This window comes from Cucurbita pepo, chromosome LG01, assembly GCF_002806865.2.
Source record: "Cucurbita pepo subsp. pepo cultivar mu-cu-16 chromosome LG01, ASM280686v2, whole genome shotgun sequence".
NCBI lineage: Eukaryota > Viridiplantae > Streptophyta > Magnoliopsida > Cucurbitales > Cucurbitaceae > Cucurbita > Cucurbita pepo.
The window spans coordinates 15,028,960-15,046,178 of NC_036638.1; the positions used below are offsets into that span (position 1 = coordinate 15,028,960).

At 36.6% G+C, this 17,219-nt stretch overlaps 2 protein-coding genes and 1 pseudogene across 2 annotated transcripts; all 3 read left to right on the forward strand.

Annotated features, from left to right (window-relative positions):
- The first annotated feature begins 1,693 nt into the window (after positions 1-1,693).
- Positions 1,694-3,082, forward strand: LOC111793979 (MAG2-interacting protein 2-like). Its single transcript, XM_023676076.1, has 5 exons — positions 1,694-1,841; positions 1,974-2,022; positions 2,383-2,550; positions 2,672-2,820; positions 2,937-3,082. The coding sequence occupies exons 1-5, from the start codon at positions 1,758-1,760 to the stop codon at positions 2,991-2,993; spliced, it is 507 nt and encodes a 168-aa protein (XP_023531844.1). The 5' UTR covers positions 1,694-1,757; the 3' UTR covers positions 2,994-3,082.
- A 49-nt stretch (positions 3,083-3,131) lies between these two features.
- LOC111793950 (MAG2-interacting protein 2-like) lies at positions 3,132-11,749 on the forward strand. Its single transcript, XM_023676037.1, is given in 7 exon segments — positions 3,132-4,068; positions 4,411-5,375; positions 5,958-6,043; positions 6,165-6,524; positions 7,176-8,394; positions 8,513-8,778; positions 8,866-11,749. Coding segments are annotated over 7 exon segments (5,874 nt in total). The 5' UTR covers positions 3,132-3,694; the 3' UTR covers positions 11,470-11,749.
- Positions 11,449-17,219, forward strand: part of LOC111793989 — a 29,079-nt pseudogene continuing 23,308 nt past the window's right edge.

Below are 17,219 nucleotides of genomic sequence, written 5' to 3' on the forward strand. Positions count from 1 at the left end.
GACGTAGTTTAGAATGTGTCACTTGGAATGTATGAAGCCTTGGATATAGGTTGTCAGATTCATGACTAGTACCCTACTAGGAGAGTGTTTTGGAGAACAAAACAATAACATAATAAGAACATAGAAAGTAACAATAAACGTGACAACAATTCAAAATTAAAACATGGATCAAGATCCAAGTTCTAAAGTCAAAAACCCATAACCATAGTACGAAGGTTCTTTAGATTTTAGACCTTAGAATCCAAGAATCAAGGTCCTGAGTACAGATCATGGTAAGAACTCACAAGTCAAGAACATAATCAAAGGGCCTACATACTTGCAACAAGAACTAGAATAAGATAAGAACGAATGTGGTATACCCTAGCATACCAAGGACACGATTAAGAGACTACAAGTACGCTACTTTCTGAGTCTTTGTACTCACTCCATGTCTTCCATATTTTTCAAGTAAATAAGGAGCTGGTTGAGGTTGAGAGCGGACTCTGGAACATGTGTCATAGATCACTTGTAGTCCTCAACCCTTTTGTTTTTAAATATTTTGTGTTCATTCCTTATTTTGTGTTTTTCTAACTATATGAACATTATTTTGATATAATATAAATATAATGTGTATTATATTTTAAATTCTCTTCGTTTTATTTTGCAAAAAATTTGTTTGTCTTTTAACACATTTGAGTCAAGCTCAAAGTCGATGTTTGAAGCCCGTGCCTTACATGCCCGATTTTGTGGCTTCGTCAGACCTTAAGCAAGATTTGTCTTTGCTCATCGAACAAAACTTGTGTGAAATCCAAGCTTGTTGGGCTACACACGCTGCTTGCACATGCATATTCAGTCATCTACGACACAAATCAACTTTCATCTATATTAGGTCAAGTCATTCAGCTCGACCTTGCCTCTAACTTGGGACCAAGGTTTCTCATAGATGGCGTGATGTATGTAGATTTATGTATCATAGATTATCAACATCATAACATAATTTTGTATCATGTCATAGTCACACTATAGCATAACTTATAAACATGAGATAACACCACATAACATATACATCGTATAACTTAGCATAACATGACATAACATAGTGAAACATAGCATAGCAATCATAATGATGATGCGTGCCCCATGTCTTCTATACATGTCAACGAAATAATGAGATAGAAATAACAATTAAAAAGAAATGCATACGCCCTGATCTAACCTAAGGGCTACACGTGACTTGAGTATTTAATAATAGTTAGTAAGTAGTCCTCCTATTAGAGTTAGAAAATACAATAACATGCAATTATGGTGGGATTTATGTTTTCATAAAAAGATCGTGGCCTTGAACTCTATTCTTCAGTTTGAGTGAAGTTGGATGTGTAGTACTTGTCTACACATGACTCGTTAGGGAGCTCGAATATGTACCCTAGGTTTGGCCACAACTAGCTCATAATCATGTTGCTGTGTCATGGAGGGAAATGAATCCACATAAAAAAGAAATTAAACAAAATAATAAAAGAATAAAATAAAAGAAATAGAGTCCACGGAAAATCGAAACCGCATACGAAACATTATTAGTATCGTCGATTAACCACTCCGACATTTCCATAAACAAACAAGAATTATATTTTAATATATATTTTTTAGTTTTGGGTCAATCCAACCCATATCATTCGGGTTGGGTCATCAGTTCGGGTTTTCGGGGTTCAATGTAAAACCATAATCTGGCCCCCTTTCTCTCCCTCTGGTTCGTAATTTCTGGGAGAAACTCAAGTCTGGCCATGGAGGAGCTCGAGCAGAAAGTACTTTACGAAACTTGTCGCCACGCCTCGAGACCATTCCATCCCAACTATCCTCCTCACCAGGTCCGTACTCAACTCCTTTCTTCTTACTTCTCACTGATTCGAACTATATAACCCCAACTCCGTAGTGTTCAATTTGTTTTTCTCGATTTCCTTGTTGTTGTATTATATGTGGATTTCTCTGTTTGCGTTTAGGCAATCACGGGTTCCAAATGGAGCTTCCTTTCTCTGTTTCGCATTGGAGGTATGTTGCATTTCTGTGCAATTTTCTTTCGGATTCAATTTTCAGACAAGTTTTTCTATCGACAAATTGGCATGTTGCTCAATTGAATTGCCACGCTTGTGTAAATCAATCGTTTTTGGAAGCTTTTTGCTGTTCAATTGTGATGTAATTGGGATCAATTCAAGTTAAGATGTATAAGAAATGTCGAAAGTTATTATTGAAGAATGTGTATCTTGTGAGTGGCTGTGTTCTTAAAATCACTTAGTTGCAAGATAACGATTCTTGATTTGTTCGTGAAGACTGGGTTTCTTGACAATGTTCATTCTTTTGAGATATTCTATGAATTTATTCTTACCTTTCTCCTGATACGTGCAATGGTAGGTAGACTCGGGGATAAATGGATTGGATATAACCAACCGCAGAGAATAGAAAGGTCGGTATCATTATTTATTTCTTCAAGCGGGGAACGTGTTGCAGTGGCTGCTGGAAATCAGATAACGATATTGCGGAAGGAAGATGACTACTTGGACTCATTCGGCATTTTTTTGGGTATTGTTTTTCTTATGAATTTCGATCTTCCCATGCATCAGCCACCAATGTTATCAGACACAGATAGTTGAGTAAGCAGAGAAAAATAAAAATAGTTTATCTTCATCTTCCCATGCATCAGACACCAATGTTGCTTCATTCACTATGGGAGCATGGTCTGAAAGTTGCAATGTTCTTGGAGTCGTTGATGATACCAATACAATATATTTTATCAAATCAAACGGTGAAGAGATATCAATTATCCAATACTATGGGAGCATGATCTTACTTGTAAGCAATTATCCAAGATTGGCTATACATAAGTTCTGGTTTGTGTAGTATTTAGTTGGGATTTCTAGTTTCGTTTTTTGATCAATCGTGTAATCTGTTCAACTTCTATATTTCAGGTGTACCTTCATCATTGTTGCATCGGATGGTTCTATTCGACAAATGGAGATCAGTAAAGAGCCAACTATATCTTTTCCCTCAGCTAACTCGAACAGTGTATTGACCGTAAAGAGCCAATTTCCAAACTCTTTTGCCCATTGTTCTAATCGACTCTTACAAATATTGCTTGAATAATCCATGTGGCTACTTACATGGTTGTAGACTTCCCGAGCCGAGCTTATTTCGGGTCTTCAAAGATATTCTCCAACTTGATTAAGCTTCTTAAAATGTCCTATAGAATGAGTAACAATGGAAATGGGTGAGACATTCTTCCAAATTGGGATAGAATTGGTCAGAAGGAAAAAGGTATCGGTTCGGGTCACGGGCGCACCAAATCGGGTCGGTTTGTGCCCCGCAGGTCGCCTATCTTCTTTAACCTCCTCTTTCCGTTTCTCCCTCTCTCCTCTGCGTTTTCTCTTCCGCTCAGTCCGTCAAGATCCCACAATGTCGACCTAGCCACGCGAAGGTCCGTGAATATGTTAGGGTTTTTGGAAAGAAACAACGGAGAATCTCAACAACCCGAAACTTAACGTCGGAGTTCTCCCTTTCTCGGTGATTCGGGTTCCAACATCGAACTTGCGAGTTTTTTCCGGCGACAAGAAGTTTCGGCCTTCTCTCTCGGGTTTTCTCTTTTTCATCTTCACTCTTACTTAATGATCGTGTCATCTCTCGGTTGGAGTGGAGCTTGCTATCACTCGCACATAGATCTGTTTTGGAAATGTATAATCTCTTCACTAGAAATCAGAAGTATCAAGATGCCTTGGACTTTGCTAATTGTTATGGCTTGGATAAAGATGAAGTTCTGAAGTCACAGTGGCTGCATTCTGATCAAGGAACTAATGATATGAATGCATATCTGTCAAAGATAAAGGATCAGGTTTTCATCCTTTCTGAATGTATTGAAAAAGTTGGACCAACAGAAGATGCTGTAAAGGCAATGCTTGATTATGGGCTGAAACTAACCAACCATTACCAGTTTCTTGAAGTAGAAGATCTTGAAAGCGATGAAATATGGAGTTTCCGCCTGGCTAGACTCCGGTTACTGCAATTTAAGGACAGACTGGAAACATATCTTGGCATGAATATGGGCAGGTATATGCTTTGAGGATACTAATGTTATTCTATATAGACTATTGATAATAAGCCTTATTATTCGTTGCTTTTTATGAGAAAGGGTGTCCCTGACCAATTAATGCATTTGTAGATATAGCATGTCTGTAATAGATTTATGGATATGAAATGTTGTTCCCTATCTCATGCTTCATGGTGATTGTGAGAAAGAATGAACGATTAGTGATTGAACTGGATTGTACCTTTGAACATTATAAGATTTTTTGACTCAGTTCTATTGCGTACCTGTGTTGGGTTCTTCACGAAGCTTCATTGTTTTTGTAACTTATTTTGACTAGCAATTTGACAGCACAACTTCATCAGATTTTCTGTGCAGGAATATAGTAGCTTCCGCATGAAGCCTATCAAGGAAGCTGCTATTAATCTTGCAAAAAATGGAAAAATTGGAGCCTTAAACCTCTTGTTCAAGCGCTACACATATTCCACGAGTCCTTTCTTGTTAGAAGTTTTATCTGCTATTCCTGAAACAGTTCCTGTGCGGACTTATTTGCAGCTTCTCCCTGGAAGGTCTCCTCCTACTAGCATTGCAGTGAGGGAAGAGGACTGGGTTGAATGTCAGAAGATGTTAAACTTTATAATGAAATTACCTGAAAATCATGAGCTTAGTTCACAGATTAGAACTGAACCTATTGTCAAGAAATATTTTGGACTTATCTGGCCTTCAATTAGTGAACTTGCAATGTGGTACATGAAAAGAGCTAGAGACATTGATACTTTGAGTGGACAGCTTGACAACTGTCTCTGCTTGCTTGATTGTGCTAACCGAAAAGGTATTCATGAATTACAAGAATTTTGTGAGGATGTCAGTTACTTGCATCAGCTAATTTATTCTGAAGGAAGCGATGATAATATCTGCATTGATCTTGTTTCTTGGGAACAGTTGTCTTCGTATGAGAAATTTAAGTTGATGCTGAAGGGTATAAATGAGGAAAGTGTAATCAGAAGATTAGTTGACAAAGCAGTTCCATTCATGAGAAAAAGATCAACTGATATGACCTCAGTTCCTAAAAAAGAATCTGACCCTTTGGAAAATCAAGATACGACTGAATCATTTTTAGTTAAATGGATGAAGGAACTAGCTACAGAGAATAAGTTGGAGATATGCCTATTGGTCATTGAAGGATGGTGCAGAGACTTCAAAACTAATGAGTTTTTTAGGAGTGACGTTGAAGCTGTTGACTGTGCGTTACAGTGCATATATTTCTCTACCGTAACTGATAGATGGAGTACCATGGCAGGCATTTTGACAAAGCTACTTCAAATACAAGGTAATTTTAACTTTATTGGTGACGTATTCTTTTCAGTTATGCAAGTTTGAAACTAGTCTCTTTTTTTAACTCTATTCTGATAAGAATTTGTTTTTTTTTATAAAATTTTTAAAGAGGCTGTTTGAGAAAAGTTATCTTAAAACGCTAGATCTCACACAAAGGGGTTAACTAAAAAAGCAACTCAACCAGAGTCAAAAGAAGGTGTGTAATAACAAAAAAATAATGTTAGAGATCACCAATGGTTTTTAGCTATGCAATAAACTTCCCTCTAATCCTTTCCCTTTTCTTTAAATATCCAAAAGTTTCTTTCTATGGCCATACAAATGCTTTGACTATATTCATCCAAAGCATTTTAGCTAGGGGTTCCAATTCCTCAATGGCTGATTCCGAAATGATGCCTTCCTAGCAGTAGTGAGGTCTACTTTCCACAATTGTTATGCTATGTTGATGCTTCTATATTGTAAAGCTATCTTATCTGCACATTAATTCTACATAATTGTTTGCTCTGCCGCCTGCTGTATTTACAGCTCAGTCATTGATAATCTCTTAATTGTAATTGGTTTATGTTAAAAAATACTTCAGACACCAAATCCTCTGATGACCTGAAAAGAAGGCTCAAGCTGGCAGAAGGCCACGTTGAAGCACAAAGGCTTTTGTCCTATTACCAGGTTGGTAGACTTATCATAACCAGTTGAGATTAGTATTATAAAACTGAAACTCTTTACTGTTTGTTTTCTTCCCTCTTAACGTCAAATTCAACAATACCCAATTTGCTTTCTAACGTTCCAGGTGCCGAAGCCAATGCAATTTTTCTTAGAAGGTCAGGATGATGGTAAAGGTGTAAAACAAATTATGCGCCTCATACTCTCAAAGTTTATTCGTCGACAGTCCAGTCGATCGGACAATGATTGGACAAATATGTGGCATGACATGCTGTGTCTGAAGGAGAAGGCATTTCCTTTTTTGGACCTGGAGTATATGCTGGTAGAATTTTGTCGTGGACTGTTAAAAGCTGGGAAATTTTCGCTTGCAAGAAACTACTTGAAGGGTACAAGTTCGGTCTCTTTGTCAGCAGAGAAGGCTGAAAACCTTGTCATTCAAGCTGCTAGAGAGTACTTTTTCTCTGCTTCAAGTCTTAACGGTCCAGAAGTAAGTTTTCATAATTTTAATTAATCAGTTATTACGTATAGCCGAGTTTTTTTAATTGTCTTTTTCAGAACTTCAATTTGTGTCTAATTTTTCTAAATACTTGACATGAGCTCTTACCCCTTGTTTTGTGGATACCTAGATAATTATGTGAATCTTAAACTTAATTGACACTGAACAACAATTATGTCTCATCCTTAAGATGAGTAAATGACATCTTACTCGATGAGTAACTGGAAGCTCAAATATGAACTTAACTACACTATGTTAACACCATAAACATGGTTGAATATAATATTATTTTCATTTATTTATAGTATTTCTCTTGTGAACATTTTAGTATATATGATTTGATCTGGTTGGATGAACTGCAATAGTTATAGCAACCACTCTACTTTAAAGAGAACTGAGTGATTAATGTTAACTAACTGCAATTTCTTTTATCTCGTATCTTATTTTGTGGAGATTGTTTGTATCTCATACTCTTGAAAAAAGTCGAGGATAAGAATGCAATGACCTATACATAACAAACTTTCTGCACTAAATGTAGTTGACTTAAATTCTACCCTAAACTAGGATGTAGTTTGTTGTGGATTCCCCCCTACCAAGTAGTGCATACTAGTTGAATGATAGCCATGGTAAATCTTTTTACAGGTCTGGAAGGCAAAGGAGTGTCTCAACATATTTCCGAGCAGTAGATATGTCGAAGCGGAGGTTGATATTATTGATGCTCTCACAGAATTACTACCAAGCCTTGGAGTGACTCTTCTGCCCGTGCAATTCAGACAAATAAAAGATCCAATGGAAATAATAAAAATGGCAATTTCAAGTCAGACTGGAGCTTATATACATGTTGAAGAACTCATTCAGGTTGGCAAGCTTCTTGGATTGAGCTCTCCAACCGAGATATCAGCAGTTGAAGAAGCTATAGCTAGAGAAGCTGCAGTTGCTGGTGATCTGCAATTGGCATTTGATCTCTGCCTTGGTTTAACAAAGAAAGGGCATGGTTCCGTTTGGGATTTGTGTGCTGCATTAGCAAGGGGTCCTTCCCTTGAGAATATGGATATTAATTCTCGAAAGCACCTACTAGGTTTCTCTTTGAGCCACTGTGATGAGGAATCAATTTCTGAACTCCTCCATGCATGGGAAGAACTTGATATGCAAGGGCAGTGCACAAAATTAATGGTGATGGCTGGCACAGATTGTTCAAACCCTCCAGTACAAAGTACTTTGCTTTCCTCACTTCAAGGAAACAATATTCAAAATATTGGTGAATTCAAAGATTGTTTTGAATTAGTTGGTGGTGTTGGCAGGAACGATCAAGAGTCTTTTCTAGAAAGTACTGTGAATAGGTTACTTCTTGTTGCAAAAGACCTACCTGTTGAAAATAGAACTAAATTGGCTACCTTTCTGAGAGAGAATGGAAAATTTTTGTCATTTGCTTATTTGCAACTTCCTTGGTTGCTTGAACTGAGTAAGAATGCAGAAATTAAGAAACTGGATCCTGGAACAGAATACTCAAGTTTGAAAACGCAAGCTATTGCTACTCTATTGTCATGGCTTGCTAGGAATGGGTTTGTTCCTAAAGACAGCTTGATCACCTCTCTTGCAAAATCAGTTATTGAATCTCCTACCAAGGTGGCAGACTTGACTGGCTGTTTGCTGTTGTTGAATCTGGTGGATGCCTTCAATGGGGTTGAAGTTTTTGAAGAGCAATTACGGACAAGGGAAGACTACCAAGAAGCTAGTAGCATAATGATTGTGGGGATGACATATTGTTCGTTGCACGAGTCTCGAGTTGTGTGCGACGGTCCAACTCAAAGGAGGTAGCTGGTTCTTGAAAAATTTAAAGAAAAGAACACCTTTAGCTCTGGTGATTAGCTTTGCTTTTTATATTACTTTGATGGTTTATTATTATTATTTTTTACAATGCTTCGTTTTGTTACTTTGAAATGTGATGAAAACTTCTTTCATGCTTTTCTTGTTCTCAGATCAAAGTAGAAAAAGTAATGAAGTGGAATCAACATTTTGGCGGGAGTGGAAACTTAAGCTAGAAGAACAGAAACGTATAGCTGATCATTCTAGAACGTTGGAGAATATTATTCCTGATGTTGAAACATCACGTTTTTTATCTGGAGACCGTTATTACATTGAGAGAGTTGTTCTGTCCTTAATTGAATCAGTAAATTTGGAGAAGAAACATATTTTGAAGGATATTCTTAATTTAGCTAATACCTATGGCATGAATCGGACTGAGGCAAGTATGCTAGCTTTCATATCTTTAAGTGCAAGTACAGAAGACAATGGCCTTATCTTAACCATGAAAAATAATTTTTTCCTGCAGGTGCTATTGAAATATCTAAGTTCCATCCTGGTTTCAGAGGCTTGGAACAATGAGGATATTATGGTCGAAATCTCAGAATTCAGAGAGGAGATTATTGGTTGTGCTGCAGAAACCATTGAAACTATTTCCACCGCTGTGTACCCATCTATTAATGGGACTGATAAGTTGCGGCTACACTGTATATATGGGTTGCTCGCTGACTGCTACTTGAAGCTGGAAAAAGGTGGATGGTTACCACAAAAGACACAACACGACGAAGTACATGACTCCAGTTTTGGTTTGGCTCATTTCTACGAAATTGTTGAACAAGAATGCAGACGAGTCGCCGTCATAAAGGATCTCAATTTCAAAAATATTGCTGGATTAAGTAGGCTGAATTTTGAACACTTCAGCCGTGAAATCTACTTGCACATTGAGGATGGTAATATAAAAGCTTTGGCACAAATGGTGGAGACCCTTGTTGGTATATATTCTGATCCAGTGCCGAAAGGTCTCATATGTTCCCAGGACGTTTATAAACACTACATCCTGAAACTATTAACGACTTTGGAAACTAGAATAAGCACTGATTTCAAGAATGGAAGCCCGGAGAACTTTCAGGCTTTTGTTTGGCAACTTGGCCACAGTTATGACTTGAGCTCTACTTATCTTAGATTGTTGTCTCATTCAGATGCTTTGGATGCTATGAAACAGTATTTCACTATAATTTTACCCCTATATAGTAACTACGGAGATATACCTGACAACTCAGCATGGCAGGAGTGCCTTATCATCCTTTTGAATTTTTATATTAGATTGCTGGATGAAATGAGAAAAACTGACACCAGAGGTGAATGTTTGAAGATGAATCCTGAGTGTTTAAAGAATTGTCTAAAGGTTCTTATTAGATTGGTTATAGAGGATAGTGTCTCACCAAGTGAGAGTTGGAACACCATTGTAAGCTATGCGACTTATGGTTTACTAGATGATTCTGCTTTTGAAGCTTTTGTTTTCTGCAGAGCGATGATTGTCTCTCGTTGTGGTTTTGGAGCTGTAGAACAGGTATTTTCTGAGTCGGTGTCACTATATCCCATTGCTTTGAATTCTGGAATTGAGATTGAGATTCAAGATATTTCTCGTCTATACCTGCAAATATTGGAGTCCGTTCTACTTGACCTGGTCAATTACTCACATGAGCACCAGAATCTGCGCCATCTATTATCTTCACTTAGTAGATTGGAAGGTGATCTGGAGAATTTAAGAAGTACCAGAGGTAAAGTTTGGGAAAGAATGGCAGAGTTCTCTGCTAATCTGCAATTACCAAGATCTGTCCGTGTCTATGTATTAGAGCTTATGCAGTATATCACAGGTAGAAATATCAAAGGTTTCTCGTCTGAGATACTGTATAATGTTTTACCTTGGGAAGGTTGGGAACAGTTCCAGTATACAACCAAGAAAAGTGACCTAACAAGTATTCCAACAATATTAGATGATAATAAAGATACTTCTAGCAGGTTTACAAGTACTTTAGTTGCCCTAAAGTCAACTCAAATTGCGGGGACAATCTCACCTTGCTTAGAAGTCACGTCCGATGACCTTTCTTGCATCGAGACTGCAGTTTCTTGCTTTATGGAATTCTGTGCAGTTGCAACTACAAATGTCCATGCAGATAGTTTGCTGGCCATTTTGGCGGAATGGGATGGACTTTTCCTGATTAAGAGAGATGAAGCTGAAGGCTCGGTAGCTGTCAGTGGAGGAAATGATTGGAGTATAGATGGTTGGGATGAAGGGTGGGAAAGCTTTCAGGAAGTGGAACCGACAGAGAGTAGAGGGAGTGAGACTGTCCCGGCTCCTACACCTCACCCTTTACATGTCTGTTGGACTGAAATTTTCAAAAAACTCATTTCACTTTCTCGGTCTAAGGATGTGCTGAGATTGGTTGATGAATCATTGTCAAAATCTTGTGGAATGTTGCTTGATGAAGACGATGCCAAAACCCTGTGCGACATTTTAGACGATAAAGATTGTTTTGTGACTTTGAAGTTGGCGATGTTGTTGCCTTATGAAGCATTAAGATTGCAGAGTCTAAATGCAGTTGAAAGCAAATTGAAACGAGATGGAATCTCAGATGAACAAGGCGGAGACCTTGATTTTTTATTGCTTGTTTTAGCCTCAGGAATTGTGTCAACCATTGTCATCAATGCTTCTTATGATAACACTCTCTCCTATCTCTGTTATTTGGTGGGAAACTTTTTTGGTAGCGACCAATTAACATGCCTCAAACAGAAAGGGAGGAGTGTAAGTACTAATAGTAGGAGAGGGTTGGTTCTTTTTAGGAAGATTACCTTCCCTATCTTCATATCAGAGCTTGTAAAGGCTGATCAGCCTGTTCTTGCTGCCTTCATGGTGACGAAATTTAGGTGCACAAACCCTGCAGTCTGTCTTGTCAACGTGGCAGAGGCTAGTCTTCTCAAATATTTGAAAAGGGAGCTCCACGCTATGCAGAATGATGAATCTGGTGACATGGAGGAATTAGTGCCTGAAGTCTTGAGAAACACTATTTCCAGATTGAGAGAGAAGCTGGGAAGGCTAATAGAATCCGCATTGTTGTTATCTCAAAATTGAGACGATTTCTCTAACAAGTATTTCTTACTAATTAAGCAATACAAATGGGGATTGAAATCAAAGGTTTGTTATAACTTCAATGTCAGTCTGCCATTGAGCTTATTACTTTTTTATTTACGTAAAGAAAGTGAGTTGTATTGTGTATTAGGCATTTGGATTCCAAGTACAGAAAGTAAAAAGGTGATATAGAGGTCATTTTCGGTCCCAAAGTTTTACTTACTCAATATATGCTTTGTAATTATCATTTTTCCAAACAAATGATATTCTAAATGTTCCTCAATCAATGATTTTTTTTTTCAATAGACTTGTTTTTTTTTTCCACATTAGTTTGATAGGATAAGTTTTGTTTCATTTCTTGATTTAATATAATTTTATATTATTTCTTTTGACCTTTTGGAGTGGGAAGGAAAATTATGTTTCACTTAGTATAGTTTCTTTTTATCACTTAACAAAGTTATTTATGTTTACTGGATGGATATGCCGTTCTTTCTCTTTGCATTTCTGAAGGTTTTGAAACTCAGGAATCAGCTTCTCAAACAACGGAATGACATACACTCTTCATTTCACCATCACAAAAGCATAAAATCTTATTGGAGCTGGTGCTACGAGTATGGGAAGTAATAGTAAATCTACTGGCATCAATTTGAATGTTGAGAATGAAGGAGATGATGGGACCTTAGATCTTTCAAAAAGTGATGGTTCAATATTCTCCGAGGGTCAGTCAAAAAGCTCGGTTGGTAGAATCATTGCATTACTTCCGCCAAGGTTTATTTCCTTTTCCCAGTCAGCAACAAAAAGAAAGTTTCAACCATATTTTGTCTTCTAGAATTCAATGGTCAAATTGGTGCATCCATGCTTATAATACTTGAGTCTCTGTTTTGGTGTATGCTTTCAGTTTCAGGGGTTCAACAAAGTTGAGGTAAGCTATTGATTAGGCATTACTATCTCTGCTTCTCAACGGATCATAATGTATGTAAATACTTCAATGAAAATACACCTAACAAACTAAAAAGAATTTAATATGGCTACAACAAACAACCCTAACAAAAGTGACGGTGCCTTTTAACTCTTGCCACAAGAATATTTGTAATCAAGTACAAAACTAAAATTATTTAAAAATGAATGCGATACTTACCTGTTTACTCCGCAAATATTAGGAGTGTTCACGATTTGGTTTGGTTCGGCAATAATTCCTTGCAATTAGAAATACACCATTTCTACAATAATTCCTTGCAAAAATTTCTCCACATTCTCTGCAAATCTTCAGAAACCCCGGGTCTCATTTCGTTTTCCATGATTTTGTATCAACGCCCCTTGTTTGTGGATTAGATCCTAACCAACGGATTATTACTTGCTTCCTTTAATCTTCTGAAAATTGAGCTCAATCCGAAATAGGCTTTGATGTTGATGCATTTTTTTTCTAATGGTTTTCACATAATTTCTTCTTCCTTGAATTTTGAGATTTTCTTCTTGAAATTTGGTAATTTTCCAATTCTTGAAGCGATTTGAAAGGATACTGACTTTTCCCCCATCCAAAGGAGAGATGAACGGGTTCAAAGTCGGAAGGACCTTCCGCTCCAGCGCTTCAACGGGATCACTACGAGGTTTTAAGCGTCTCCAGGGATTCCACTGATCAGGACATCAAGACTGCTTACAGGAAGCTTGCTTTCAAGTAATTCTCTTGCTCTACACTTCGTATCACTGAAATTTGATCTTCTTTAGTTCATATGTTATCGTACCGCTTGCTTCCCTTCAATAATGAATGGGAAGATGCTGTATGCAAATGCCCAAGTTGAGACGTAAGAAGATTATTAATCTGCGTTGGTCTAATTTTAAAGAACATAAAGATTATTATGGTTAATTTGGTCAGACATTTTGTTTGAGGGTAATATCTGAAAGATGGAATTTTCTTTTTCTTCATCTTTTCAGCATGTTTGGAACTCGAGTGGTGATTGATATTCAGCTCTGTTACAGTTCAGCTAGGCTTTAGGTGCATTAACATTAAATTACGAATTGCTGCAAGTGGTTACAGAATAAGATTTCAGCTAGGCTCTTGGTGTATTAAATTAAGTTACGCATTTCAATTTCCTCCCTTCCACTTTCAAATTTTTATATAAAAAAGAAATAAATTTGTTTTCATCTTTTGAACCATCCATCTGCAAAGTGATTCTTACCCCAAAAAATGTGGTAGATATCATCCAGACAAGAATGGAAGTAACACCCTGAAGCTTCAGAGCATTTTAAGGAGGTCGCATATTCTTATAGCATCCTATCTGATCCAGAGAAGAGAAGGCAATATGACAGTGCTGGCTTTGAGGTGCTTGTCTCCTTGTCACCATCAACTTGTTATGATGCGTTGTTATGATATTTAAAGAGATACTTCATTATTTTCAAATTCAAGATTTATATACTTTTGTAGGCCTTATGTGGCTTACACATACTTCCATCCCATACATAGTATTTTATTTTTCCCAATCAAAGCTTTCTCTGAGATTCAAATTGAGGTCACGATTGTTAATTAACTCTTCCATTGTGTAATTAATGTGTTCAGGCCCTTGATGCTAGTGGCATGGATATGGAAATAGATTTGTCCAATCTTGGAACTGTCAATACCATGTTTGCAGCTTTGTTCAGTTGCAAATTTATTGAGTTATTTACTGGTCTAGTCGTCTAGATTTTTCTTGATCACTTTTATTGAGTTATTTATGGCAATAGATTTTGTCCAATCTTGGAACTGTCCATACCATGTTTGCAGCTTTGTTCAGGTGCAAATTTATTGAGTTATTTACTGGTCTAGTCGTCTAGATTTTTCTTGATCACCTTTATTATTTATGTTTTAGTAAGCTGGGTGTTCCTATTAAGACTACAGTTTCTGATAATGTTCTTGAAGAAGCTCTGAATGGAACTGTTACAGTCGGGCCTCTTCCTATTGGAACATCAGTTAGTGGCAAGGTGCATCATATATTGCTTACATCAAGATGGTAGAACAGCAGCAACATTTCCAGGATTTCTGATATCTTGTTATGTTTGTTTTATTATAGGTGGATAAGAAATGCGCTCACTTTTTTGGTGTGACAATTAACGAGGGGCAAGCTCAGGCAGGAATTGCTATAAGGGTTACTTCAACTTCACAAAGTAAATTCAAGGTGTAGTTTTGCCAGTAACTTTCATCCAAATGGTCTCTTCTGATATGTGCAAATTTTCTTGATTCTTGGTCTTGTTCTCCATGTGCATCCGCTTTGTAAGCCGTTTCATATTACTGATTTCTGTGCTTATCCTTTTTTTTATTCCAGCTGCTCTTTTTTGAACATGATGTCAGTGGCGGTTATAGTTTGGCCATATAGGTATCACCTTTCAAAGTGTATATGTAATTTTCTCTATTTGTTAATTGATATAGATGAACTTGTGGGTACATTCCCCTGTTGGATGGCAATGTCATCAACATCTAGTGTAGGTGTTATCATCAAACATTGCAGTTCTAGCATTTTCTTGCATATAACCAATTTATTTGAAGAAGCACTTAAACAAAAACTAGGCTTTCAATAGAATCTTTATGGGGATTGAGAGGCCTTTGGAGAATATGTGGTCCTTTGTTAGGTTGCATGCTTTTCTTTGAGTTAGGTGTAAATCCTATTGGTCTTATCTTGCTTAGTTGAAACCTTTTTTATGTTTTAGTTTGGCCCCCTTTGATTGGGGCTTTATTTTTGTATGCCTCATATTTTCTTTCATTTGTTTTCAAGTAAAAAAAACTAAATCTTACAATTTATATTTTCCAAACTTTGGTTTCCAAATTTGGTCAAATCTGTATGTCATTATTATGGTTCTTGAGCACCACAGTAGAGTAATGGTGGAAGTTCTGGAGGAATCAAATTGTCCTTGTCACAAAGCAACTTATTTTATTTAAAATTGATTCATAATTTAAATGAGGTTATTTTATGAAGATAGGTAGTGAAATTTAGAAGGAAAGATGAATTGTTTATTCCTAAAGCTATTTAGTTGTCCTTGCCCCAAGTCTTTAATGTCAATTGTCCAATGAGCTTCTTTATGGCTATGTCTAAAGCTGGATGGATAACTTTTTTCCTGTTAAAAAAAAAAGCTGTATATATGTTAAAACTTTTTTCTTTATGATTTTTCCATTGGAGATGTTTGGAAAAATTCTCTCCTTTCAGTTTTCTGAACGTAAAATTATTATGGCAGTCTGATATTTATGATACTNTGCATCCGCTTTGTAAGCCGTTTCATATTACTGATTTCTGTGCTTATCCTTTTTTTTATTCCAGCTGCTCTTTTTTGAACATGATGTCAGTGGCGGTTATAGTTTGGCCATATAGGTATCACCTTTCAAAGTGTATATGTAATTTTCTCTATTTGTTAATTGATATAGATGAACTTGTGGGTACATTCCCCTGTTGGATGGCAATGTCATCAACATCTAGTGTAGGTGTTATCATCAAACATTGCAGTTCTAGCATTTTCTTGCATATAACCAATTTATTTGAAGAAGCACTTAAACAAAAACTAGGCTTTCAATAGAATCTTTATGGGGATTGAGAGGCCTTTGGAGAATATGTGGTCCTTTGTTAGGTTGCATGCTTTTCTTTGAGTTAGGTGTAAATCCTATTGGTCTTATCTTGCTTAGTTGAAACCTTTTTTATGTTTTAGTTTGGCCCCCTTTGATTGGGGCTTTATTTTTGTATGCCTCATATTTTCTTTCATTTGTTTTCAAGTAAAAAAAACTAAATCTTACAATTTATATTTTCCAAACTTTGGTTTCCAAATTTGGTCAAATCTGTATGTCATTATTATGGTTCTTGAGCACCACAGTAGAGTAATGGTGGAAGTTCTGGAGGAATCAAATTGTCCTTGTCACAAAGCAACTTATTTTATTTAAAATTGATTCATAATTTAAATGAGGTTATTTTATGAAGATAGGTAGTGAAATTTAGAAGGAAAGATGAATTGTTTATTCCTAAAGCTATTTAGTTGTCCTTGCCCCAAGTCTTTAATGTCAATTGTCCAATGAGCTTCTTTATGGCTATGTCTAAAGCTGGATGGATAACTTTTTTCCTGTTAAAAAAAAAAGCTGTATATATGTTAAAACTTTTTTCTTTATGATTTTTCCATTGGAGATGTTTGGAAAAATTCTCTCCTTTCAGTTTTCTGAACGTAAAATTATTATGGCAGTCTGATATTTATGATACTTAAGGACATACTTTGAACTGTGTTTTATAGTAGGTTTACCGTGAGTAGTTTGATGAAAGCTTACCATATCCATAACCTGTCATGTGGATCCCAACTTGAAAAATAGTTTTGATTAAATTAATGTTTGGAATCTATGATTCAACTTCGTGTTGACGTACTGTGGTTTTTCCATTGCTTTTCCGTAGGAAGATAGTGAGAAGACTGGGAAAGTAACGTCTGCTGGGTTGTACTTTTTGCATTTTCAAGTGTACAGGATGGATTCCACTGTCAATGCGGTACTTCAAGTTCCAATTATGTGTAGTTTACTGTTGTTTCCTATTCTTTTGACCAGAAAGGTCATCACGTCATATTTTTCGTTACGATCAGATTTGATGGTTGAATGAATTCATGTGTTGTTGCAGTTGGCAATGGCTAAGGACCCTGAGGCTGCTTTCTTCAAGAGTTTGGAAGGTCTTCAGCCTTGTGAGGTCTCAGAGCTAAAGGCCGGCACCCATATTTTTGCAGTTTATGGTCTTAACTTATATTTCTTAGTTCATCTTTCAAATTTT

Excerpts from the sequence above, each read along its gene's own strand:
- LOC111793979 (XM_023676076.1), top strand. The coding sequence starts at position 1,758 with ATGGAGGAGCTCGAGCAGAAAGTACTTTACGAAACTTGTCGCCACGCC. Across the intron at positions 1,842-1,973 it reads CCAACTATCCTCCTCACCAG|GCAATCACGGGTTCCAAATG; the intron begins GTCCGTACTCAA and ends GTTTGCGTTTAG. Across the intron at positions 2,551-2,671 it reads CTCATTCGGCATTTTTTTGG|ACACCAATGTTGCTTCATTC; the intron begins GTATTGTTTTTC and ends CCCATGCATCAG.